Raw genomic sequence first — 27,842 nt, forward strand, 5'->3', positions numbered from 1 at the left:
TTTCTTAAACATCGCCCAGTAGTAGTCTTGATTGATAGTGGAAGTACCCATAATTTCATCCACCAAAAGATCGCTGAAGCAGCACATTGTTTTGTCCGAGCAGTTTCTAACTTCCAAGTCCAGATTGCAGATGGGGGCACAATGAAATGTGAAGGTCGCTGTGAAAATGTCAAAATTCAAATGGGGGATTATCAATTGAAAACCCACATGTTTGCAATACACATGGGGGGTTGCGACATTGTCCTAGGTGCGGAATGGCTCCGCACTCTTGGGCCAATCACAATGGATTTCCAGGAGTTATATATGAGTTTTAAGCAGAACGACTACACACATACCCTCCGTGGACTACAAGCGGGAGCCCCCTCTATCATAAGCTCGCATCGTATGGAAAAATTGTTAAAAAAGGGCCATCATGGAGTAGTAGCTCAATTTAATGCCATCCAGGTAGTAGACACCATGTCTTCGCCAATTCATCCTGAGATGCAACAGATTTTGAATAAACATCGGACGGTCTTTGACAAACCTCATGAACTTCCACCCTCGCGAGGGGAACATGATCATAGCATCACATTGGTTCCAGGGGCCCAACCCCCAAATGTGCGGCCATACAGACATCCGTTCACCCAAAAGAATGAAATAGAAAAAATCATCAAGGAATTGTTGGAAGCAGGTGTCATTCGTCCTAGCATTAGTCCTTACTCATCTCTAGTCGTCATGGTCCTCAAAAAAGATGGGGAGTGGAGGATGTGTCCAGACTTCAGGGCCCTCAATAAGTTAATAGTCAAAGATAAATTTCCCATCCCAGTGGTTGACGATTTGCTGGACGAACTCAATGGGGCTCAATTCTTCACTAAATTGGATCTTCGCTCAGGCTACCACCAAATTCGCATGAAGGAAGTCGACATTCCCAAGACAGCTTTCAGAACTCATGAAGGCCATTATGAGTTCTTGGTCATGCCATTTGGTCTCTGTAATGCCCCCTCTACTTTTCAGAGCCTTATGAATCACCTCCTCAAACCATATCTCAGAAAATTTGTCCTGGTCTTCTTCGATGACATCCTCATCTATAGTGGCACTTGGGCGGCACATCTTCAGCATGTAGATATCCTCTTGCAACTGCTCCGCAAGCATAAACTATTTGTCAAAATGTCTAAGTGTGCGTTTGGCATGGAAGAAGTTGAGTATTTAGGCCACATTGTGGGCCGTGAAGGTGTCAAGGTGGATCCCAAAAAGATCCAGGCAATGCAAGAATGGCCTCAACCTAAGACCTTGAAAAGCTTGAGAGGATTTTTGGGTCTCACAGGCTATTATCGTAAATTTGTCCGCAACTATGGCCGCATAGCGAAGCCCCTGACGCAACTTCTAAAGAAAAATTCCTTCTTCTGGAACAAAGAAGCACAACAGGCATTTACCGCTCTCAAAACCGCCATGTGTTCCACTCCGGTCTTAGCACTACCGGACTTCACCAAAACATTTGTCATTGAATCTGATGCTTCGGGAACAGGTATTGGAGCTGTCTTAATGCAGGAAGGGCGACCATTGGCCTTCACCAGCCAACAACTAAGTGGGAAGAACTTGGGCCAATCTACCTATGAGAAGGAAATGATGGCCATCTTACATGCAGTTGAGACCTGGCGACCTTACTTGTTGGGGCGACGTTTCCAAATCCGCACAGATCATCACAGTCTTAAATATTTTTTGGAGCAATGCCTATCTTCCCCCCAACAAAATAAATGGTTAGCCAAAATGCTGGGTTATGATTATGAGATCATTTACAAGAAAGGGAAAGACAACAGGGTAGCAGATGCATTGTCACGCCAATTTGAGGAGGAAAGTACTCTGCTTGCAATATCCCTCCCCATTCCAGACTGGATTGAAGAGGCTCGCGGGGAATGGTTTTCACATCCTGGGCTCTCCCAACTCATTTCTCAATTACAGGCAGATCCTAATTCCAGCAAGGGCTACTCGTGGCAAAATGATATTCTTCGCTACAAGGACAGAGTCGTCATATCACCAACATCCACCCTGAAAAGTCACATTTTGGCAGAATTGCATTCCTCTCCCATTGCAGGACATTCGGGCTTTCAGAAGACATACGCTCGCACCAGAAGATCATTTTTTTGGACCGGCATGAAACAGGACATCCTTACTTTTGTAGCAGAATGTGACGTCTGTCAACGCCACAAGGGGGAAACCGTCAACACACCAGGCACATTACAACCATTGCCCATTCCGGCGTCAATTTGGATGGAGGTCTCCATGGATTTCATTACAGGTCTTCCAAAGTCTGGGAACAAATCAGTCATCATGGTGGTTGTAGACCGACTATCGAAGTATGCTCATTTCTGCGCTCTACCCCAACCATTCACACCTACTTTGGTTGCTCAAACTTTCATGGATCAAATCTTCAAATTGCATGGCATGCCCACTTCTATTGTGTCCGACCGCGACCCAATCTTCACCAGTAATTTTTGGCAAGAGCTCTTCAGAATACAAGGCACTCAACTCAAACTCAGTACTTCATATCATCCGCAAACAGATGGTCAAACCGAAGCCGTCAACAAATGTCTAGAAACCTACCTTAGGTGTTTCACTTCAGAAAAACAACACCTTTGGGTACAGTGGTTACCTCTGGCGGAATGGTGGTATAACACCAACTATCATGCCACCACCAAAATGACTCCCTATGAAGCAGTCTATGGACAACTTCCGCCGTCCCCTACTTCTTATCTCACGGGGTGCTCCAAAGTACAAGCAGTGGATCAACTCTTACAACACCGTGCAACCATGCTTGCCCACCTGCGCGAGAATCTTCATCAAGCTCAGAACCGTATGAAGCAACAGGCTGACCAACATCGCTCAGAGCGCCAATTTCAAGAAGGGGATCAGGTCTTTTTGAAGCTGCAACCATATAAGCAAACATCACTCAAAGACAAGGGATGTCAAAAGCTCTCTCCAAAATTCTACGGACCATATCAAGTACTTCAGCGCATTGGAGAAGTGGCTTACAAGCTGGCTTTGCCACCTACAGCAAAAATCCACCCAGTTTTCCATGTATCGTGCCTCAAGAAAGTGATTGGGAACAATTGCCGAGTTCAAACCAGTCTACTTGAATTGGATGAAGAAGGATCAATCTGGCTTCAACCTGAACAGGTTCTAGACACACGAGACAAGCACCTGCGCGGCCGCAAGATTAAGGAGGTCCTCATCAAATGGAAAGACACCTCGCCGGAAGATGCAACTTGGGAACCAACCGCTATTCTTCAGCAGTTTCCGCAGCTTCAGCCTTGAGGACAAGGCTAGTCTTAAGGGGGAGGGCATGTTAGGGTCCCACCCTAACCCCCTTATTTATGTCATGGGATCACGTCATAGTCAAGAGTCAATAAAGCCCATATTAATATTTGTAAGTGGTTAACCCGCAATTAATGACGGGACCACAGTTAGTTGCAAATGGGCGGTAATATTAGTTAGATGGTAAATGGGCGGTAGTATTAGATAGATGGTATTAATAAAATCCACGATATTGGTTCGTGGTATTGCATGTATGAGTCATATATAAAGGATAGAGACTCCCTGCGAGGAGCATTGTGTCTTGTTTTGTAATCGAGCTCTGCTCTATTGGAGGTTGCCCCCTCGAAGAGGCCTGTGAACATTTCTCTCTGGATAATAAAATCATTGCTATTTTGTGCTCTGGGTATATTTTCTTCGCATATTCTGTGTTCTCGGTATCTTTTCTTCGCAATTTCTATGTTTGGGTATCGCTTTGCAGGTTAAGAGCATAACACTCTATGGGTTGAAGTAAGCACCCTGAGCATAGTATGAGAGGATCGATAGCTACTTGATGAAGCTAGGATTCACTAGGAGTGAAGCCGATCCTAACCTTTACTCTATGGTTGAAGATGACAAACCTCTCATACTGGTGTTGTATGTGGATGACCTCTTTCTAACAGGTGCAGATCCTCTCATTCACAAACGTAAGAGAGAGTTGGCTTCTGTATCTGAAATGAAGGACCTAGGACTAATGCACTATTTCCTAGGACTTGAAGTCTGGTAGAAGCCAAGGGAAATTTTTCTATTTGAAGGAAAATATGTGGTGAAGATATTGGAAAGATTCGGTATGGTGGACTGCAAGCCTGTAACTACCCTGATGGAGCTTGACTTTAAGAAGTTAAGCGGTAGCGCTGCTGGACCTGTTTTACGAAATGCTACCGAGTATCGTCAACTTGTCGGAGCATTAATGTTCTTAGTGAACTCCCGTCCAGATATATGCTTCGCAGTCAATACGTTGAGTCAACATATAGTTGAACCTCACCACATAAATTGGATTGGTGCTGAGAATTTATTGAGATATCTTCGTGGCACAATTACTTATAGGTTAAAATACATTGCCGGAGATGTGAGACTAATTGGGTGTATTGATGCTGATTGGGCAGGCAGTGTGGTGGACCAAAAGAGCACTTCCGGGTGTTGTTTCTCCTTGGGATCTGCTTCAATATCCTAGATGAGCAAGAAGAAGAAGTCGGTGGCTTTGAGCACCGCCGAGGCAGAGTATATTGCTACTAGCATGGCCACCTGTGAGGCAGTCTGGTTATGCAAGCTCTTTAGTGAGCTGTTTGGATTTACATTGGATACCACTGTGATATTGTGTGATAACCAGAGTGGGATTCATTTATCAGAGAATCAAGTATTTCATGATCGCTCCAAGCATATCAGTATCAGGTACCACTATATTCGAGATATGGTGCAGCGGGGAGCTATAAGTCTCCAACATATCGGTACAGATGAACAGGTCGCTGACATTTTGACAAAGCCCCTAGGAAAGGTCAAATTTTTTACTTTCCGAGAACGACTTGGTGTCGTTCAGAAACCCTTTGATGAGGGTCTTGTATGATGTATGGAGCTCTTGGAGCTCTGGGGGCGGGGTTGGGGGGGTCTGCGTGGGGTACTTCTTGGAGCGACATATGACCACAGGGTGACTCACCATCCCCTGGTGGTGTATGTGTACAGGGTAAAAGAATCAAAACTTTCCCTGTGACACCTCGTGGCGACTATGTAGCAGGATGATTAGTTCTCCTGTGAGGTCTGGATGATGTGTTCTCCATGACGATTGTGTAGCAGGATGATTAGTTCTCCTGTGAGGTCTGGATGATGTGTTCTCCATGACGATTGTGTAGCAGGATGATTAGTTCTCTTGTGAGGCCTGGATGATGTGTTCTCCATGGCGATTGTGGAACAAGATGATTCGCTCTCCTGTGGACCAGGATGATTAGTTCTCCGTGGCATCCACTGGACAGGATGATTCGCTGTCCTGTGGACAGGATGATTAGTTCTCTTGTTGAGGCATCCTACCCATGCAGTCTGGGACTCATGGGAAGTACTTCTCATCTGATTAATGAGCAGGGAAATGAGGATAGGAACCATAGTAGTACCGATGGACGCATCGCTGTATCTACCATACTCCCTATGCTAGGATGACCTTCATTGATTTGGGATCAATGATACTGCTCTGGGACCAGTGGTAGGAGTTGTACCAACTATGACACTGACTTCGGGTCGGTTGAGCACTGGTTTGGGACCAGTGGTACACACTCTGAGACTGACTTTGAGTCAGTGGAGGATGGTATGATACATCCTCGATCACTTCTTCTTCTTCTTCTTCATAATTCGAGCAGAGAAGAACATAGCAAAGCAGAGCAGAGCATAGCAAGGCAGAGCAAAGCATAGCAAGGCAGAGTAGAGCAGAGTAGAGCAGGGGTCAAGTTGTTCAGGGCAGTGCATTTGATGGATGAATAGTAGCGACGGTCAGACGAATTGCAGATGGAGTTCTCCCTAATTGAGAGGGAGTGTTAAAATTGGCAACTAAGGCCAAACTCCATGTGGGTCACTTTATTCATGGCTAATAATATTTTTCCTAGATTCCTCTCATCAAGAGGTGTAGGATTGATCTAAAGATCATCCGATTCCGATAAGTATTTATGGAGATATGAATTTATTTTGATTATGGAACAATTATCAAGCCGACCAGCAACTCATGTAGGCTCAAAAGCCCAGCAGACGCATCTATTCATCATCAACATTTGTATATAAATACAGGAGGTCTTTTCCTCATTTGTACACACTCATCTCATCACATTCTCTCTCTCTCTCTCTCTTGCGCAAAAAAGTGGCTCTTCTCCTACTGCGCAGAAAGGGACTCTTCTCTCACACGTGTGGAAGGAAGGACCAGAATTTAGGGCTGCAATTGCAGATCGGAAGTTTGACCAGCGTTGACCATCAGACTCTCTCAGAACTACACAGTAGGTGAAGTTGACTCTCCTTGGTGATGTCGGTAATGCCGATGATGCTGATGTCAATGCCGCTGGTGATGCCGGTGATGCTGATAATGCTAATGGCGGTGATGCTAGTGATGCCGATGATGCCGGTGATGCTGATGCTGATGATGTCGATGCGGGTGATGCTGGTGATGTTGATGCAGCTGATCTAGGGTTTGCTGCTGCTGATATAAATCAGACTTTTGTACTATTTCTCTCTACTGAATTATTGAAGATAAAAGAAGATTTGATCAAAGGGTTTCTCCATATTGGGGTTTTTCCCTAGCTAGCCGCCACATCCTGTGTCTCTTGTCTTGGCTTGTTTTCTGTCGATCGTTTAATTTTCTATCTGCACTTTACTTACCGTACATGTGATTGCTAATCTGTGGATAATAATAAGAAAGATAAGTAAACTGCTCTAAGCATAGAACATACCATAATTTAACAATTTGTGTGCTTGTTTCTGTTTCCTTCAGTTGATGATCTGTAATGTGTTGAGCATGTACTTGTGTTTATTTTCAATATTTACATGGTAAATAACTTGTTAATTAATCAGAACAAGTAGGAAGGAATAAATCAGAAAGTACATGGAGGGTTTCTAACTGTTAGACTTAGAAACTTCAACATGGTATCGGAGCATGGTTGCAAATCACAAGACAATTGAGGACATCAGCCAAGCAGAGCAGCAGCAGTAGAAAACAGTTGCCCCGAGTGACATAAGCTATTCCTAGCAGCAAAACGCAAGGAAGGGGTGATGCAGTGCCTGCGTCATCAAGTTCGGGCCAAGAAGAGGCTATGCAGAGGTCGAGGGAGGCAAAGACAGGCTCACGCAGAGGCCAGGAGCACTGATGCAGTGGGCTTAGGGAGCTAGTTTGCCGGTGCTGGGACTGCGCAGAACCTAGGAGCTCTCACCTTCAGGTTGCTAGGGTTTAGGAGGTTGTGGATAAGTTGCAGAGTGGAGCTAGTGGGGTACTGTTGTCAGAACAGTACCTAACAGGGCAAGGCCAAGGAGGAGGGAGTTGCTACCGAGGGTTTCTAGTCGAGAAATCTGGATCAGTGGTGTGGTTGCACAGACGATCAGAGTAGGGGGCATCTTGACATCGGCAGAAGGATTTCCAGGAGGGAAATTGAGGCTAAGAGGGAGTCACATCGAGAACTTCCAGGAGGGAAGTAAAAGAGCAGCGGAATGGCACTACACGGAGTAAGAGACCAGGACAGACTGGACGGAGCCTCAAACTTCGTAGTCTGGAAGGCCAGAATCTTATCCTTACTTGACAGAAATAATGTTAAGCACTTTGCCTTGAAGATGATAGCGGTCCTAGTTGACCCAGCTGACAATGACAGGTATGAGGAAGCAATGGTGAGGGCCAAGAGTATCATTCTTGATGGTGTCAAGGATCATATAGTACCACATATTGCTGAGAAGAATATGGCACAAGAGATGTGGGAGGCCCTGACCAAGTTGTATCAACATACTTCCGTGCAGAGGAAGATGCTCCTAGAAAATTAGTTGCGGTCATACTAGATGCAAAAGGGAGAACAGATCGACACCTTCCTCGTTCAATTGAAGGAGATCCGAGATCAGTTGACTTCCATAGGGGCCACACCAAATCCAAGAGTTGATGGTGAGAACAACCCTCAATGCAGTCTCAGAAGACTAGGAGGTGTTTGTCTAGAGCATACTGGGCAAGGCGACCCTTCCAAATTGGGAAGAAATGTGGGCGTCTCTTCGCCAAGAAGAGATCAGTAGGGTGACCAAGACGGGAAGCAGCAGTAAGGGGATCAGAATCAAGGAGGAAGAGGTGGATGTTGCCCTAGCATTTGAGGGTAAGCAAGAAAAGCGAAAGAAGAAGGACCTCTCCAAGGTCAAATGCTTCCATTGTGGGGAGCTGGGTCATTATGCGACCCAGTGTCCGAGGAAGAAGTGCAAGGGAGAGGCTTTCGAGACCAAGGCAGCACCAGTAAGGGCAAAGAAGGAAGTGGAGGCAGACGATGATTGTGCCATGAGTGCACGCACACCACTTGAGCGAAAGTGGGGAGACATCGAATTGTAGTCAAGAGGACTACAAAAGATGAGGGACAGGATCCTTGAGCTACCCAACCTCTTGGATTATACTTGGCTATGGGAGCCTCGAAGAGGAGTAGCAGGGCTGGCGGATGTCGGTATAGACAAACGAGGATGTAGTGGCAAAGAGAGCTATAGTGCAAGATTCTCAGGACAACGCGAGGTTAGTAGGTTGCAACAATGCGAGAGGCACAGGAGTGTTGCACCAGTGCAGGATGGCACAGAGAGGTGTGCAACGGTGATAGATGCAGGGAGTTATTGCAGCAGCACAGAGGTCAGAGAGGGAGCACTTGTCAGTGACAGAGGGAGCTTCGGCATCGGGAGTGTCTCTAGCTTGATAGAGATGTCAGAGTTGGGAGATCAGTTACTTACTTCTTAGTAATTGAGTTGCAGTGCAACAGTTAGCAGTGGCGGTGTTATGGGCAGCACGATGCAGCATGACGAGAGGGGATGCAGTTCAGACGCAACAGTGGCAGTGGCAGGGCCATGGGCAGCAACATGGATGCACAGGGAGTTATCGTACTGATGTAGCAATGGTAGTGGCAGAGCCATGGGTGGTAGTACAAGATGCAGCATTACAGATGATGGGCAGCAGACCTAGCATCAGGGACAAATCCCGGATGATCAAAGTAATACTCAGTAAGGAGTATTGCTAGAGCTTAGCCCTTGCTAAGAGGGAGTGAGTATTGCTAGAGCATAGCCCTCGCTAAGAGGGAGTGTTGATTTGGGGTAGCATCAGATGTGCTCTAGCGACGAAATTTGGTGGAGAGGCTAAGGCACATGAGATCTTCAATACCCAGAAAGGGTTTGGGCAGATTCTAAATAGTTTGGAAGATATTAAAATAATTAATATTTTTAATGGAGTCCCTAAGTCTAAACTTAGGGAAATTAAAATATTAATGTGAATTAATATAAAACTGTGTTAGAATGGTCCAAAAGTCACAAATCAAGTCAGATCTAATCTTAGCTGTTGATTAGGGACTTAATCTCGACCGTTGATTTGTCAACGAGAAAAGTATTAAGAGGAGGCTTGAGGGTCACTTGGAGAACACATCAAGAGATCAAGATTTCGACTTTCTGGGGCTGGGTTTGCTGAGAAAGTTGAGAGAGTGTTTTGGAGTTGCAACTGAGGGGTAATGAATATAGAAGCAGAGAGGCAGAGATAGTGCCGGGAGGATTAGCGCAACAGCCGGGAAAGATGATGCAGAGGGTAGAAGTCGAAACTGTCGGGAAAGATGATGCAGAGGGCAAAAGCCGAAATTGCCGGGAAAGCTGACGCAGAGGGCAGAAGAGGCTGACACAGTCCCTAGAGGCTGACGCTGCGGTTTTTCGTGGGGCAGATTGGAGTTGAGGAGTTGCCAGAGTGTTTATTTAGGGTTTCCGCTGGAGTATCTGTCTCTGAAGGAGAGGTACTACTGCCGAGATTTTTCTTTGTTGGGTGAGTCAGATTTGGCACCCAGATTGTATTCTGAAACTGCTTAATAAATCAAACCCTCAGATAGTTGCATCTGTTTTCTCGTATTGGGTTTTTTCGGGGACATTAGTCCAAAAATAACAGTGTCATTTGTGTGCTTGTTTCTGTTTCCTTCAGTTGATGATCTGTAATGTGTTGAGCATGTACTTGTGTTTATTTTCAGTATTTACATGGTAAATAACTTGTTAATTAATCAGAACAAGTAGGAAGGTATACATTAGAAAGTACATGGAGGGTTTCTCACTGTTAGACCTAGAAACTTCAACAACTTCATTGTTGCTTAATAATATAAAACCCTCAGTTGTTGCATCAGTTTTCCCAAGTTGGGTTTTTCTGTGGACTTTTGTCCAAAAATAACTGTGTCATATTTTATGGGTGTGTGCGAGCATTTCTCAGTTTCTAGTGCTATTATTTTCCACAGTTTTATTTGTGAAGGTGGCATTGTGATTTATTAGATATTTTCCATAGAAAATTTCGTTCTTCAGAGGGAGCAACAGGCCGAAATTTTCAAGGGTTGCGCAGTGCCTAGCCAAGCAGTGTGAATTGCTAGGCAAGAGTTCGATTTTGGAGTTGTAGTTGCAGAAAAGCAATTCTAGCAAGTAAAGGGAGCAATAGCAGCTCAGTGTTTTCACTGAGAAAATTTCTTGTCTAGGCACAGAGGGCTTTGCAGCAGTTTGTGCCAGGTGGAAGAGAAATAGCACACAAATTTGTCTTCAGTATGACCATGGACAAAATTGACATTCAGGGAGCTTCAAATTTGTCATCCAGGTTAGAGAATGAGTTTGCTTGCCTATCAGGCTCAACTTCACAGGGTGTCTGGTATATACACGGTGGAGTGTTAGCTCACAGGACAAGGGTTAGAGAATATTTCTCTAGCTACAAGCAGGAGTAGATGAACTTCCAGATTACGATAGGAAATATAATGAAGTGTACTCCAGTAGGGAGAGGTATCATTGATTTCTAGAGGGAGTTAGGGGCAAGTACCAACACTCAGATGTACTGCATGTGCTAGGATTGGGTATGAACTTGATTTCAATATCTCAGTTACAGGATAAGGGATATGATATCTACTTTGTAGCATAGAAAGTGTTTGTCAAACACTCAAGCTGGAAGAGGGTGAGACAGATTGGAGTTCAAAGCAATAGGTTGTACAGGTTGCAACTCGACTCTCTAATGGCACTAATAGGCAGTAACGGTAACAGTGGGAAGGAATTGAATGAGCTATGGCATAAGAGAATGGGACATCTTCACCATGGAGTACTCAAGATGCTTAGGGAGACAGTAATAGGGGGTTCCAGAACTTGGCACACAACATGATGATGTGTGCTTGGGAAGTATGCTAAGGCATCGTTCCCAAGAAGTGACAATAGAGAAGATGGTGTGTTAGGGCTTATACATTCAGATATTTGTGGACCAATGTCCACTAGAGCTCTCAGTGGGGCCAAATACTTCATCACCTTTATTGATGACCATTCAAGGGAAACTTGGATCTACTTCTTGAAGACCAAGGATGAGGTCTTCAATCGTTTCAGGGAGTTTAAGGCTCTCGTGGAGAATGCGACACAGAAGAACATCAAGGCGCTTCGCTCAGCTAATGGTGGAGAGTATATTGATAAAGACTTCACAAATTTTTTTGCAAAGAAAGGCATAAGAAGAGAGTGGACAACTCCTTACAATCCACAACAAAATTGGGTAGCAGAGCAGAAAAAGAGAACTATAGTTGGGGTTGCAAAAGCAATGTTATATGACCAGGATTTGCTCAGGTTTCTATGGGTAGAGGCATGTAACACAACAATGTATATTCAGAACAATACTCCTCATAGAGCATTGGGGAAGAAAACGCTAGAAGGTGTCTTCCTAGGGAAGAAGCCAAAAGTTAGTCACTTTAGGATCTTTGGCAGCATTCCTTATTGCCACGTGCCAGATGAGAAGCGCGCCAAATTGGATCAAACTGCAGAGAAGGGGTTTTTCGTTGGGTATAGCGAAACCTCCAAGGCATATAAAATCTACATTCCTAGCAATAAGAAGATTGTAGTGAGACGAGACGTAAAGTTCACAGAAGATCGAGCTTTCAAGAGATCTCATGAGATGCTTGCAGATGATTAGAATCAACCAGCTGGAGCTCCATTGGTCCAGCCACAGGGGCAACCAATGGGACCATTACTCGGACAATCACAGGGATCCAGTACAGTGACCAGTACTAGCATTTCCTCAGGTGTAGGGATCTAGTTAGATCTTAGAAGACGGAGCAATAGAGGCAGGATGAGGAAGAGCTAGTTGAACCTCCCACCACTAGTGGTCGAACTAGCAGAGAAGTTCGTCAGACATTGAGAGATGCAGAGGAGTTTGTTGGGAGCTCCTATAACGAACAAGAGAGAGCTCAAACAACCTAATAGTTATCAAGCATTGGTGGCTCAGGTTGTAGAACCCTCCAACTTTCAGGAAGCCACACAGAATCAGGTGTGGGTAGATGCCATGGTAGAAGAATACAACTCTATCATGATGAATGATGTTTGGGAGGTGGTGCCAAGGCTCGAGGACAGGTCAATTGTAGGTTCTTGATGGATCTACAAGATCAAGTATCCTGCAGATGGTAGCGTGGAGAAGTACAGGGCTAGGTTTATGGAAAATGGGTATGCACAGAAAGAAGGGATAGATTCTGAGGAGACCTTCGCCCTAGTTTCTAGATACACTTCTATTCGGTCAGTTATATTCCTAGCAACTCAGATGGGATGGCAGATTCACTACATGGACTTCAAGACAACATTCTTGAACGGGGTGATAAAGGAAGAGGTGTACATAGAAAAACAAAAGGGCTTCGAGACTCATGAGAGATGCACTCATGTGTGAAGATTAAAGAAAAATCTATACGGGCTCAAGCAAGCTCCTAGGGCATGGTATGTCTAGATTGACAGCTACTTGCAGCAGCTGGGATTCATCAAGAGTGACGTAGATCCCAACCTTTACTATTTGATGGTAGAGGGTGAGACACTCATCCTAGTATTGTATGTGGATTATCTCTTCATGACAGGATCATCAGGGCTCATAAAGGGTTGCAAGAGGAACTTGGCAGCAGAGTTTGATATGAAGGATTTGGGGTTGATGCAGTATTTCGTAGGATTGGAAGTGTGGCAGAAGGGCGGGGATATCTTCCTTGGGCAAGGAAGATACACTACAAATATTTTGAAGAGGTTCAGAATGCAAGCTTGTAGACCCATGTCTATGCCCATGATCACCAACTGGAAGAAGATAGATGCGTCAAATGACAAGGATGTTGTCTCCACCTTGTATAGACAACTCATTGGTTCTCTCATGTATTTGGTCAACACTAGGCCAGATATCTACTTTGCAATCAATACCCTTAGTCAGTTTATGGTAGAATCGAAGAGGGTACATTGGGCAGCAGCAAGGCATATTTTGAGATATGTGCGTGGCACAATCGAGTATGGGTTGAGGTATACCCGAGTGGATAACGTTAGACTATGTGGATTCACATATGCAAATTGGGCAGACTTAGCTTTGTAGAAGCAGAGTATATGGCAGCAAGCACAGGTACGTGCAAATCTACATGGCTTCAAAAGTTGTTGATATGCTTATTCAGGCAGAGGATGGAGACGACCAGTGTCTACTACAATAATCAGAGTTGCATCAATCTCTCTGAGAATCCAGTGTTTTACCCAAGTATGGGTTTCCCTCCTACACATTATAAACCCAAGTATGGGTTTCCTTCTTATTAGCTACCCTTGTACCCCGGCATGTGACCTAGGGCTGCCCCTTCTCATTCCCTACTTTATTTACCTATCTGCCACATGCCACCACCTTTTGAAGGATGTACCTTGAACATATTATCCCCTTTAGAAGTAGAAACCACCTAACAGGATACTTGGTTAACCCCATTTGGAGTTTAGGAGACATTGGCACATCGTAAAACCCATTCTAGAAGGGCAGGCCATTATGAAGTGCCCACCTGTGGTTCATGATTTGGTAAACTCATTTACTCAATTTCTCTAATGACTTGTTGTACTGGAAGGCTAGGGGATGCATTGGATCTTATGTAGGATTGCAGTTGGTTTCCATCTTGGGTTTGGTCTCCCTATATGGGGTTGTAATCCTCTAGAGGGCTACATTGGCACATGTTGGGTTTGAATATTTGTGCAGCTGAGAAATGTACAAAGGGACCATTCCCTTCTAGTGAAAGCAAGACTACTAGTATTCTTCAGTTAGTCCATCTCGATCTATCTGGTATGTTTCCCATAACATCACTGGGAGGATACCTATATTATTAAATCTTTGTGGATGACTTTTCACGCAAAACATGGATCTATTTCTTGAAGAAGAAGGATGAAGTGTTCAAATGGTTATGTTCTTTCAAAGCATTCGTGGAAAATCAAACAGGGAAAAAGATCAAGATATTGAGGACCGACAATGGAACCGAATATGAATCAAATGAATTCAATGACTTTTGCAGAGAGGTTGTCATTAAGAGAGAAACAACTATCCCATACATTCTTGAGCAAAATGGCATTGCTGAAAGGAAGAATTGAACAATCATGGAAGCCACCCGTGCCATGGTCCATGATCAAGGCCTACTAAAGTTCTTATGGGGAGAAGCTGACAACACTGTTGTATATGTTCAAAATAAGAGGCCGCATCAAGCATTGGATTTCAAGACACTCAAGGAAGTTTTCACTGGTAAGAAACCCGATGTTTATCATTTTAGAATATTTGGTTGTCTTGTGTATTTTCATGTGCCTAAAGAGAAAAGGAACAAGTTGGAAGCTTCTGGGAAGAAGGGTATATTCGTTGGCTACAGTGAAAATTCAAAAGCATATAGAATCTATGTACCTAGTCAAAGAGATGTGGAAGTAAGTCATGATGTCACCTTTGATGAAGATACTGCCCTTGGGAAAGCCAGAGATCTCCCCATTCCAGGGAAGGACAATGATGATGCTGCGGAAAAACAAGATGAACCTCCGACAAATGTGGCTATACCCGATGTTGATGGTCCGATGGATCCTATTGATCCATCTCCTGGTAATCCCTCTACCTCAAGGAAACGACCCCTGTGGCTCAAAGATACTCTCGAAGATGCTACAAGACATATTGCTCTAAGAGGGACATGTCATGAAGGTAAGAAGCCGAACAGGTACCAAGGATATTTCGTTGCTATGAGTACTATTGTTCAAGTTGAACCATGCATGTTCGAAGAAGTTGTAAAGAACCAAGTATGGAAGGATGCGATGAATGAGGAATACAAATCAATCATGAAGAATGATGTCTAGGACGTGGTGCCTAGACCCAATGACAAGTCTGTGGTCACTTCTAAATAGCTTTACAAAGTTAAACATGGAGCTTATGGAAGTGCTGAAAAATATAGGGTCAGATTCATTGCTTGAGGTTTCTCCCAAAAGGAAGGAGTGGATTATGACGAGATATTTTCACCGGTTGCCTGATATACCACTATCCAATCTATTATTTCTCTATTTGCCACTCAAGGATGGAGCCTACATCAAATGAACGTTAAGACTGCTTTCTTGCATGGCTTGCTTAAGGAGGAAGTCTACTTGGAACAACCTCAAGGGTTTGAAGTACAAGATCGAAGGACACATGTATGTAGGTTGAAGAAATCCCTCTATGGCTTGAACCAAGCCCCTAGGGCTTGGTATGAGAGGATTGATAGCCATCTTATTGAGTTTGGATTCATGAGGAGTTACGCTGATCTCAACCTATACTTCAAGGTTGAAAAGGACATGCCTCTCATTTTGGTTCTTTATGTTGATGATCTATTTCTGACTGGTGCAGACCCTTCCATTTATCAGTGCAAGAGGTAGTTGACTGCCAAGTTTGAGATGGAGGACCTAGGACTGATGCACTGCTTCCTAGGCCTAGAGGTTTGGCAAAAGCCAGGCGAGAGTTTCCTTTCTCAAGGAAAATACATTGTGAAGCTGCTAGAGATGTGGGATGGCTGATTGCAAATTTGTTTCTACTCCAATGGAACTCAACTTCAAGAAGCTATGTGGAAGTGTTACTGGGACCGAATTGGCAAACCCTTCCAAGTATCGACAACTTGTGGGGGTCCTGATGTTCTTGGTAAACTCCTGTTCGAACATATGCTTTGTTGTGAATACGTTGAGTCAATTTATGGTTGAGCCTCATGACATACATTAGATTGCTGCTAAGAATCTCTTAAAATATCTTCGTGGCAGAATCAACTATGGGCTTAGATACACTACAAGGAATTTGAGGCTACATGGATATACTAATGTTGACTGGGTCGGCAATGTGGTGGATCGAAAGAGCACGTCAGGATGTTGCTTCTCATTGGTGTCTGCTTCGATTTCGTGGATGAGCAGGAAGCAGAAATCAGTTGCTTTAAGCACTGCCGAGCCCGAATACAATGCAGCTAGTATGGCCTGTTGTGAAGTTGTTTGGTTGAGGAAGTTCTTTAGTTAGCTACGTGAACACGTGTTGGACACCACTGTGATCTATTGCAACAACCAAAGTGGGTTTCACCTTTCAGAGAATCCCGTATTCCACGACCACTCAAAGCACATTGATATCAAGTACTACTTTATCTAAGATATGGTACATCGGGGAGCAATAATGCTCCAAAACATCAGGATCATTGAACAAGTTGTTGACATCCTCACGAAGCCCTTGGGGAAGGTCAAATTCTTAGCCTTTCGAGAGAGACTTGGAGTCATGGAAGTACCCTCGCATGAGGGTCCCGCTTGAGTTGGACACTTAGCTCTATGAGCTCATAAGGGCCTGGGGTACTTCTTGGAGCTATGAGCGACCATAGGGTGAGTGTTTCACCTTCCCCTATAGGTGTATTGTGTACAGGGTGAGTGGTTCACCTTCCCCTGTGATACCCCATGATGGTTGACATGTGTGTAGGGTGAGTGGTTCACCTTCCCCTACAACTGATGACATATGTGTGTAGGGTGAGTGGTTCACCTTCCCCTACAATTGATGATATATGCATAGGATGAGTGCTTCACCTTCTCTTATGGCATATGAGCAGGATGAGTGATTCACCTTCTCCTGCGGATGCCCTAGCATACATCCTACCCATGTAGTCCGAGACTCATGGGAAGTACCTCTCATCTGGCCAATGAGTTGGGAAAAGAGCATAGGAGCCATAACACTACAAATAGATGCATCGTGTATTGCCGTACTTCCTATGTCTAGGATGCATGGTGTTCAACAATTTGATCTGGGATCAAGTCTGATTGGGGTTCTACCCCTGGACTGACTTTTGTCAGTGGAGAGTGGTAAGGTCTTATGACTCACTCTCGATTGATTCTTCTTCATTATCTATATCAGTGTTCAACAGAGTTGAGATGAGAAATAGAGATGGTACATGACGACAGGATGGCATGGTGATCAATGATGATCGATGGATTGGCAGGTGGAATTCTCCCTAGTTGAGAGGAAGTGTTAAAATTGGCAACTAGGGCCAAATTCCATTATTGGACAGCTCATTTGATAGAAATGATGATTGCATTGAATTCAAGCAGACCAAAATTGACCTAAAGATCATCGAATCTGGACAAGGGAAAATATGTTTCCAGGTCAAGGCCACATGTGCAAATTATCAAGGTCGTTCACATCATTATGTAGGCTCATGAAGCCCAATGGACATGTCACTTCACCCTCAATGACTTGTATAAATATAAGTGACCTCCAACCTCATTTGGCACCTCACTCACTCACACATTCTTCTCTCTCCTCTCATTGGTTCGTATAGCTATTGGGCATATCTTTTCTCTCACACGTGTGGCAAGGAGGATGAATTTTAGGATAGAATTATAGGGCTGAAAATTTCAGAATTCTCCTGCAGTTTGACCAGCGTTGACTTTGACTTTCCAGGCAAAATTTGAGTTCGATCTTTTGGCCAGTTTTTTGTTTAGGCAAGCCGTACCATTTGGCACAAAAATCGAGGTGATCTAAGCACTTTGACTACAAAGATAAATTGCAGGTTGACCACATATTTCCAAGGCAGAATTTGACCAAGTTTGACCATTGACTTTGGCACTATTTTGGGCTAACTTTGACCACCTTTTCAAGCCGAGTTTGACTGCCTTTGACCGAGCTTTGAAGGGGACGCTATATTGTTGTGTTGACCATCTTTGAGTTTCTAGTTAGGGCTGAATTTGACTACAGATTTGTCAGGACTATTTTGATTTTGATTTGGAAAATCAATTTTGACCTTTGTACTCTCTCTGTTGAACATTTGATATAATAATAAGAAGAATTGATCAAAGGGTTTTCCCCTAAGTTAGTAGAAATGCCTGAAGAATTTGCCGGAAACGGGGATACGATCCTTGTCCGAAACACTATAAAAACCTTTTGTATCATTTCAAAAATTCAGGAACTTCAGATTTGGAATTGGATACATTTCCAAGGGTTTTAAAATCGTGATCGAAATAAAAATGTTAGAAAGCATGAAAATTTGTATAGCCATAAATAAATAATAAAAATGAAGAAATCAAATTTACAAATAAACTCACTATAAACACAGTCTCATAACATCTCTTCTAAATCTTTAGAAACAATGACACTCCATGTATTTGTCAAGGATTCTTACTAAGAAAAATATAGATGTTCAAAAATGCAAGAAAAAGGGTTTGATGAATGCCTTCGTAAAGAGATTTATTTGAGCGATTAATTTTCAGTTTGGTTAAGGTTTTGTTAATTGTCATTGTGTTTTCCAATCCCTCCACTATAACAAATTTTCTCTAGCCAATCTTTTCCCTGCATATAGTCAAGAGACCAATATGACATTGAGAAGATTGAAATGTTCAAATAGGTCTTGACGGAATATCTCAATGATCCCATGGGCCTTTTAATTGCCATGCAAGGAAGATAGATATCATTTGCCATGCATGACATGTTATTTGAAGAAATTGGATCTGAAAGCACAAATGCTGTAAAGTTTCTGATTACATTACTAATGATAATGATAATATGTTGAATGTTATAATAATCACTAATGATGATGACAATGTTTATGCTGAATTGATGATGATGATTTGTCTATGTTGAATTCATGACGTTGATTATGTATTTTTACATATAAATTCAAGATTTTAAAAGATGAATGGTAATATATATATATATATATATATATATATATGTCGTTTTCTGGCTGTATCGTATCCAGTTTTTTTGAAAATTCGTTATATCCGTTTCAAACCCCGTATCCGTATCTGTTTCACTACAACTTAGGTTTTCTCCATCTTAGGGTTTTTCCCTGGCATCTGCAAAATCTAGTGCCTCTTGTCTTGGCTTGTCTTCTGCATTTTATTACTCATGTTTTATCTACAGTTATTGTCAATGTGATTGCTATTGGAAAACTAAATTGGAAATTGTCATTGGGCTGCTAAAGAACATTGAAGTAATTGTGTTAAGCATAGAACATACTATTGTTAACAAAAAATAACATGATGCCATCTTTGATCTGCTCAAAAACTACTACTCTGATCTTTTAATTAGAGTAGCTCTGATACCACGTAACACTTCCAAACACTAGGTGACTACTATAATATATGACTATAGAGTGTCCCTATGGCTGTATGGATCTGTACAGTCTGTCTATATGATTGTACGTAAGTCATTGCATGGATAGGTCTGCAATCTGCAACCACCGCTGTGTTGCTTTTCTCACTGCTGCACTTATTTCTTCTTTTGCTCGGCTTCTTTCTTAACTAATGGACAAAACTGTTTTTGTGAAGAATCAATGTGTAGTTTCTCTCTACTTTTCCCTGCCTTTATAGTATTAGTAGATAATCTATTTTTAAGATTACTCCAGTTTCAGTACAATTTTTAGACTCAATTGCTAAAAATAAAAATTTCATTCCTTTTTTTTAACTAAAGTGAATTACAAAATAAATTACTTTTCCAAAATTAGAGTTAGTTTTTGAAAATAATATTTCAAAATTTCTTTAATTACTCACATGTTCACATTGAACATGTGCAGAAGTTACTAACCGAGCCATAATTCTCAACATAATTCACATACCATGCATAATTATTATTTATTATTGCATTCTATATTGTCTTACCATTTCCGATTTGCTTGCTTTTCAGTGTTACAATTATTTGTTATTCTTCATTGCTCATCAGTGTACTATATTATATCTTTCTTTTGAATTCAGGGTTCTATGATCCATAATGAATAATTAAGAAAAAAAATTCGGTAGAAATCATATAGGAGAATTTTTCCCGATGCGTTTCGAACCATCTAGTGTGGTTGATCGTCAGGATAAGATGAAGAGGCAGATCATGGCACCAACTTAAATAGAGAGACCCTTAGTTAAGTTAACGGCTATAATAAACGGCTAGTTTAGGAATAATATTTTTTTTAAATATAACATCAATTATTAGGATCAAATTATATTAAATAAAATCTAATAATAGGTTATGGTTCAAAATATAGTTGAATAAATAGAATCAAAAGAATCAAAATTTCAAAGTCAAACATCAAACAAGGAGCGAAGTCCTAAAAATAATAAATGGAGTCAAGACCCTATTAATAAATATTAATAATTGAAAAAAAACAATGACAACCAAAAAGATATTCACAGTGTAAATAAAAGCAAACTAAAAATAATATAAATAAAAATCAAACTGAAAATAAGAAAGACTAATGAATCAAGGTCAAACATAAAATAAGGGGCCAGAGCCCTACAAATAATTCAAGGAGCCAAGAAAAAGCAATAAAATAATCAAAGTTTAACAAAAAGTAAGGCCCCCGAAATACTTAAAGGAGCCAAGAATAATCAAGATGATAAAAAACTTTGATGAAAAACCAATCAATAAATAAGAAAGACTAATAAATCAAAGTCAAACATAAAATAAGGGGCCAGAGCCCTACAAATAATTCAAGGAGCCAAGAAAAAGCAATAAAATAATCAGAGTTTAACAAAAAATAAGGCCCCCGAAATACCTAAAGGAGCCAAGAATAATCAAGATGATAAAATACTTTGATGAAAAACCAATCAATTTTTTATTAGAAACCTTTGAATAACAAGTAACCACAAAAGATATAAAGAAAATACAAATACCTACATAAATAAATTATAATAAAAATCTAAAAAAAATATTCAATAAAAAAAATAAGGAAGACAGGACAGGGACCCAACATTGTCCCAACATCTAGGAATTTTTCAACCATCTTCTCTATATTTTATTTGTTTATCTTCTAATTTTTCAACCATCTTCTCTGTATCTTATTTGTTTATCTTCTTGTGTACATTTTGATTTATGAGCTAAATGTATTCTTGTTCCAGGATCTGAGCATCAGACTGCAAGAGCTTCGTAGCTCATTGCTTTTATCTTCAGCAGGTGGCATGCCGGATGAAGAATGGGAGCAGCAGTTAAATACAGCCAAGGATTCCGAAAATGCAGATTTATTAATCGACCTTTGGAGAAACTTAAATGATGATGTTTCAAAATGGATGACGGCAAAAACTAATAGAAGTGAAGTGCACTTGAATAAAAGAATTGAAGCTGATGAGTATGCTGACTTAAAGAAGTTGTTCCCCACCCTTATCATTGAGGGCTTCTCACCTGTTGGTGTTACAGCAGCTGCTGCTATTGCTGCTGCTGAAGCCTTTTCACATGACGGCTCTAAAAACACTGAAGTACGTAGCTTTTCTAACTTAGATTTGTGGCAACCGATGACATGTTCATTTAAAATACCAACATATGCATGCTTATTTTGTTCTGACCTCCAACCTGTGAAGGCTTGGTACCTATTTTCCTATTCAAATGCCCAGGTCATTGCTGATTCTATGAATATACTCTGACAATAAAAAGTAGTGCAAGAATACTTATTTATTATATTCTTGTATCTGCTGAAGGCGCTAATACTTCCGTGAAGAAGATTTAATCTCTGAAGTGAGAAATTTAGCGGCGATATTAAACATCTAAGGATGATAATCTAATATACAAATACATTAAACTCATAGAACATCATCCGGAAGATCAATACCGGATGTTTAATGGTAAATATTAAAATCCCTTGAGTCGTATCATATGGTGTTCTGTGATTTAGAAACATAGAACAATATGCCTCGGTGTATCCAAGGCATTTTGGCATGAAATCCCCATGTTTTGGTGTATTTTTAAAGTTCGTTTGGCTCACCCAAGTGGCGATGATAGGTGTGGGACCCATAGTCTGAAAACCTCTGGCCTGTGCAAAATGAAAAAAAATTAACTTCTCAATCATTTTTAAATCTAGCTACAAATTAACCCATAACTCTTTTCTTGCAAAATATATATATATATATATATACTTACTGTTGTTTTGTGTAACTTAGGTCATAACCATTCACCCTCGTGACTAATCAAAGAATAATTATACCAACATGAGAGCTCTCGTTATATATATATATATATATATATATATATTTATTTATTTATTTTCAGGGTTTTTTTTTCATGGATGACTTTACAGAGGACTAGTGAGGTTCACTTCAAAAGCATTGTCTTTGGAGCTGTGCAAGAGAACCATATCCTTTGTTGAGGGATTGGAAAGCATGTCACAAAGTGAACCAAGGCCTTGAGAACTAAACCCTATCATTCCCAAACTTTTGATCACAAGCCTGGGAATCAATATTGCTCTTATGCCAAATGCTGTGTGCCATTTCCAATTGGCACTACTACCTTGTTTGCCAAAAAAGATAAACTCTGTACCCTCTTTTTAAAAGTGTTCTTATCCACTACTACCTTGTTTGCCAAAAAAGATAAACTCTGTACCCTCTTTTTAAAAGTGTTCTTATCCACAGTAAAGAAGGGCTTATATAGCCTTAAAAAAGACTAATGCCACCTTCATATCGTCATAACCATTGAATAGACAAGATTTTTTGGTTGCTAAAAGGAAAAATAAATAAAATTTGATATTCATAGAATACCAATTATCCCTCATTAAATATTAGTATTCGTAGATAGCGATATTTTTTAATTCAACATTGTATTTAGAGATTATTAAGCCTAATTTCACTTAACCAAGGACCATCGGTGTTCAGGTATATAATGCTAACTCCCAGTCTTGAAGTAGAAAAAAAAAATCTATCCCCATATCTTGCCAAGCTAGAATTTGGAGTATGTTCAGACCATAATGGTGAGGCTGAATTAAAACTTGGAAAGGGGAATGAAATAAGGAAAGGAACAAACTTTTGGACTTTTTGGCATAATTGAGAATGTAATTCTGGATTTTCAACAGTATGTTCATTTGGAGGAGCACCATAAATGTCTTTTTGATAATGTTGATATACATTTCTGACTTCGTAATTTATTGAAAAAAACTTCTGGATACAAGGGGATAATAAGAGTATATTGACATGTAAAGTTAATAATTGAGATGCATGCCATTTGGTTGATGTTATTGTTGTCTTACAAGTTAGAAGTAATGGAATTTGGTGGGTTAACAATGAATTGATCAATTAATTGCCTGTTAAATTTTGCACTGTGGAACATCATGAATCGGTGCAAAACATCATGGAAAGATGATACAGGGTCTGCACATGAATTTCATTTTTTCAGTCACTGGGTAGAAACCAGCAATGTTCTAGTTCTCTGCAAACTTACATTCTGACTATTTTAGAATATCTTTGCTATTGAGATTGAGGATAGGAGAAAAATAACAAGTTAATAATTGATATGCATGTGATGAGTTGATGTTATTGTTATTTTTCAAGTATAAGAATTTTGGGTGTTAACCTCGATAAATTAACGTGTCAAATTTAACACGATTAGGCATCATTGTGGCAACTTTGGAGGTGCAAAACCTCATGAAAAGATGACAGGGTCTAGATAAAAATATAGTATTCTCATCTTGTTAGTGAATGGAAAGCAGCAAGGCCCTATTTCTCCACAAACATAGATTTTGTCTGTTCAAGAATATCTTTGGCATTGAGATTGAGGCGGAGCGCAAATAAAATTGCAAGTCAATCATATACCCTACCCCCTAAGCCTTTTTGAAGTATTTGGATTGAATGCCATAGATTCTAATTTTCATTCTCCAGACGGCCATTGTCCTTGAGCAGAAAAGCGATGTAATTTTAGCTCAGAAGCTTCAGAGATAGTAAAGGACTAGATTAGAATGCAAAATAATTTATCAAATAATTATCATCCACGCTATTAGTTAACCTTTGTCTCTTCCCCATGCTTATGCACAAGATATCTGTGGGTTGTGCTCTCACCACCTGTCTGACAATTTACATATGTCAGTGTCTTTACGACTAACCACTAGTGAAGATTGATAGTTATAGATATAGGCTACAAAGAATGAAAGGTGAGATCCAATCTATTTTCACCCAAAGTGTTTTTATCCCAACGTACAAACCAATAACCCATAAGTGAAATTAAATAGAAATTCATACAATCATCAGTAAAATGAAACACAGAAAAAAGTGAAACTATTATTATTATAAGATAATAAAGTTATTCTGAAAAGGGGTCTTAATATAAAGAAATACATACATATATAGAGGGCAACAATATAAAGGACTATTTTTTTTATTAAGGGTATTCAAGTTTTAACAATCTACATTAAAGGAGAATATTTGAAAAATACATATAGAAGAAATAAGTAATATTTTATAATAAAAATATCTGTAACTGACATATTGTTTACATAAAACAATCAAGGCAAAAATGGAGACTAATAATGAAAGGTTTCCTGAAACCCATAGTACATATGTTTACACACTATTTAAAATCAAAGAATCACTCGCAGGAAGAGACATCATAATCTTTTTCAGTCCTATTGAAAGAAGTGATTATGTTAGTCCTAAATGTGCTAATCAATTGGTGATTCCTGAATCAAATATAGTTGAAACAAATATTTTTGGCAAACAATTTGATATAAGCAATCTACACCTAAATATTGGAGATTATACTTTTACCTCACAATTCACCGTGCAAACTTTATCTTTTAACGATAGTGACATTGTTTTGGGATCACCATGGATGAAAACTCTAGGGTCCTTTATTCTAAATACTAAGAATTTTTTTTTAACATTTTCTTACAATGAGAAGAAAATAACACTCCAAGATGTTACACTGAAACCTAATTCAGTAACACCAGAAGATATATTGGATATTTCAAAAGTAATTTCTCAAGAAGGTAAAAAAGTATTACAAAATATGCAAAATGAAATTGACAAAATCACTATTGACAAAAATGAAGAAGTTTCTCGACCTAAAAACCATAGTGAAAAATTATTGACGCAAATTAAGAAACTTAAGAAGGATAAGAAGTCATTAGAAAACAAGGTACAACAATTTATCAAGAAAAAAGTATCAAATGTAGGAATTCAAGTTGATGACAAAACAACAAATACCGATCTAGAGAATATGAAAACTCAAGAAGACAAGTCAGTTGAAGAAACAACACACGTAGATGTTGCAGTTCAGACAATGAACATCCCAAGTGAATGTTCCATAACCATCTCAACAACATCTTTGCCAGAGGAAAATATAAAAATTGGCACATGCCCAGTGAGGAGAAATCAAACCAAAAAAGTTCCATATTGGCATCTGAATCATGAGAACCAGTGTTGAAAATATCGGTATCGGCAAAATATCGGCGAGGGTCCAGAAAATATCTTATCGGCAATATCGGCGAAAATATCGGCAAAATATCGGCAAATATCGGCAAGCATAAAAAATAATTTTTTCAAAATTTTAAATATAGCCGATATTTTGAAAATATCGCGATATTTTCAAAATAGAAAATATCGCGATATTTTCTCGGCGATATATCGTTTTGCCGAAAATATCGCGATATTTCCGAATTTCGCCGATATTATCAACAGTGATGAGAACAGATGAATCAACCATGCTACATATCGGGACTATTCAGACCAGAAACAACAAATTGATGTTTCAGAGAATAATGACGTAAAATCAATCTAGTGTTATGCTAACAAGCCGTTACAAAATTCCAGTGATCAAAATACTATACAAAAGATTAATTTCGAATGGTTTGATCCCTTCTCAGTGCGACAATTTTGTTTGTCACTAAGAAGATCGTATCAACTTGTATCAACGAGGATGACTATTCCAAGAGAGAAATACATTCGAAGCCGAAAAAGAGATCAAGCCTTTTTTCATTGACAAGCTTTGAGGACAAAGCTCTTTGAGGAAGGAGGCAATGTAACGAATAAAATATATATAAATAATGTAAAACAATATAAATGATAATAAGCATAAATAATTATTAGTTAAGTAGTAATTAGGTTGAAGAGACATGTCTAATTGAGACATGACTCTTCATGAAAAAACACTTGCTTGGTATATAAGCAAACCTCTTGTTCTCATTTGTAAATCATTCGTTCTTATTCATATTTAATATATAATATGTGTATCCTCAAATATATCTTTATATTCCAATTTTTCTGGAGTAATTAATTTATAGAAGGAGCTTTGTTCGCTTCACATGCATGGATAGTATTCTTGGATGGTCCATGGGAGTGTGGTCTACTGCTAAGTTGTGATGTAACCAAGCTTGTCTTAATGATGAAATTTAGGCTCAAAACTTCCTGAGTGGGATGCGGATGAGAGCAGGGGCAAGTCGGAGGTGATTTTGATGGCATAAAAATGTCTTAAGCTCATTAATCAAAGGACAGCTTTAAGCATCATTCTCAAGAAACAAATAATTCTTGGATGAAGTAGCACATTTGAGAAAAGGGAAAATTTATTGAATGCAAGCACTTGTTATTTGCTTACCTTTATTGTTGAAAACAATAGCTGCTTTAAACACTTTCTGAGCATAAAGCATATTTGTGTTTTCTTGCAGGTGCTGCTAAAAGTGCCAATGAAGTTAATTCGCCAACACAATTATCATGATCTGATAGTCCTGCGTGAAGCACTGGAAAGAGAAAAACGACATATTTCAGCAAAGCTTGCAGTGTTGGATACGAAAGAATTTATAAAAATGAATGATTTTGGAGACTCAAGTAGCGACAATACTATGGATAAGAAACCAACTTTCAGCAAAAATTATCTGCATACATCGCTTGGCTCAATCATGTCTCATCCTTTGCATGAAACACATAAAAATACTACACCAGAGGAGACACGGCCACACATTGATCCTGCACAGTGCAAATCAGGTGAAAATATAAACAGTGGGACTAAATATAAGAAGTCCTGATGGTAAAGTAGTGTCTGTTTAACATGATTAGCACATGGGATTTTGATGTACTTCAGACCCACATTTCTTGCATTGTCTTTTCAAGTTGAAGTTGAAGAGAATGCATGGTTTGTAGGGACAGTTGTTGTATAAAAATACTACTCCAGGGGAGACACGGCTACACATTGATCCTGCGCAGTGCAAATCAGGTGAAGATCTAAACAATGGTACTAAATATAAGTATTCCTGATAGTAAAGTAGTGAATATGCTTAATGTGATTAGCACATTTGCTTGTGATGTACATCAGATCCACATTTTTTGCATTTTCTTTTCCAGTTGAAGTTGAAGAGAATGCATGGTTTGTAGGGTCTGTTCTTGTATCATGGTATGTTCAATATGTATCTATTTAGCATGTTGAAATGTAAGCTGTTCTTGCAGCCACATTCTTTATTCTGTACTGTATCAAATATATATTTCATACATCTGATCATGGTGTCGTTTTCAGTTCCAGAGGTCACCTTTATTTCGGTAAACATGTAAATTATTTAGATAATCTCTCTGAGGAACTCTGATTCATGATCTGAAGTTTTTGGATATTTCCAATAGCCATTCTTTTGTACAGAATGTATGCAATGGGTTCGTTATTTGGTGGCTTTTATATCTGAAATACCCAGTTTCGGTGTATATACTAGTATTATGATTTTAAACTCAAGCAAGTTGAATATGTGATAGCGCATACGATCTCTGTGGTAAGAATAGATTCACAAACAAATGTAAATTCCTAGTCCAGTACAGAAATTCTTGAGATCAGATAAAGATAACATAAGATAGTTTATTAATGCCCA

General features: G+C 40.1%; 1 protein-coding gene across 6 annotated transcripts in view; it reads left to right on the plus strand.

The window, feature by feature from the left end:
- The window catches only part of LOC149233908 (uncharacterized), a 334,987-nt gene extending 307,620 nt beyond the window's left edge, over positions 1–27,367 (plus strand). For 4 of the 6 annotated variants that reach the window (XM_089371675.1, XM_089371676.1, XM_089371679.1 and 1 more), the window contains 2 exons: positions 21,145–21,498; positions 26,661–27,367. In XM_089371675.1, the coding sequence (XP_089227801.1) occupies positions 21,145–21,498; positions 26,661–27,017 (711 nt within the window). In that variant the 3' untranslated portion in view covers positions 27,018–27,367. The remainder of the gene's footprint in view (positions 1–21,144; positions 21,499–26,660) is intronic. The other 2 variants (XM_089371677.1, XM_089371678.1) reach the window with 2 other exon arrangements.
- Positions 27,368–27,842: the final 475 nt, after the last annotated feature.

This window comes from Pinus tabuliformis, chromosome 8, assembly GCF_031772625.1.
Source record: "Pinus tabuliformis cultivar Carrire ecotype Pingquan chromosome 8, CPIR1, whole genome shotgun sequence".
NCBI lineage: Eukaryota > Viridiplantae > Streptophyta > Pinopsida > Pinales > Pinaceae > Pinus > Pinus tabuliformis.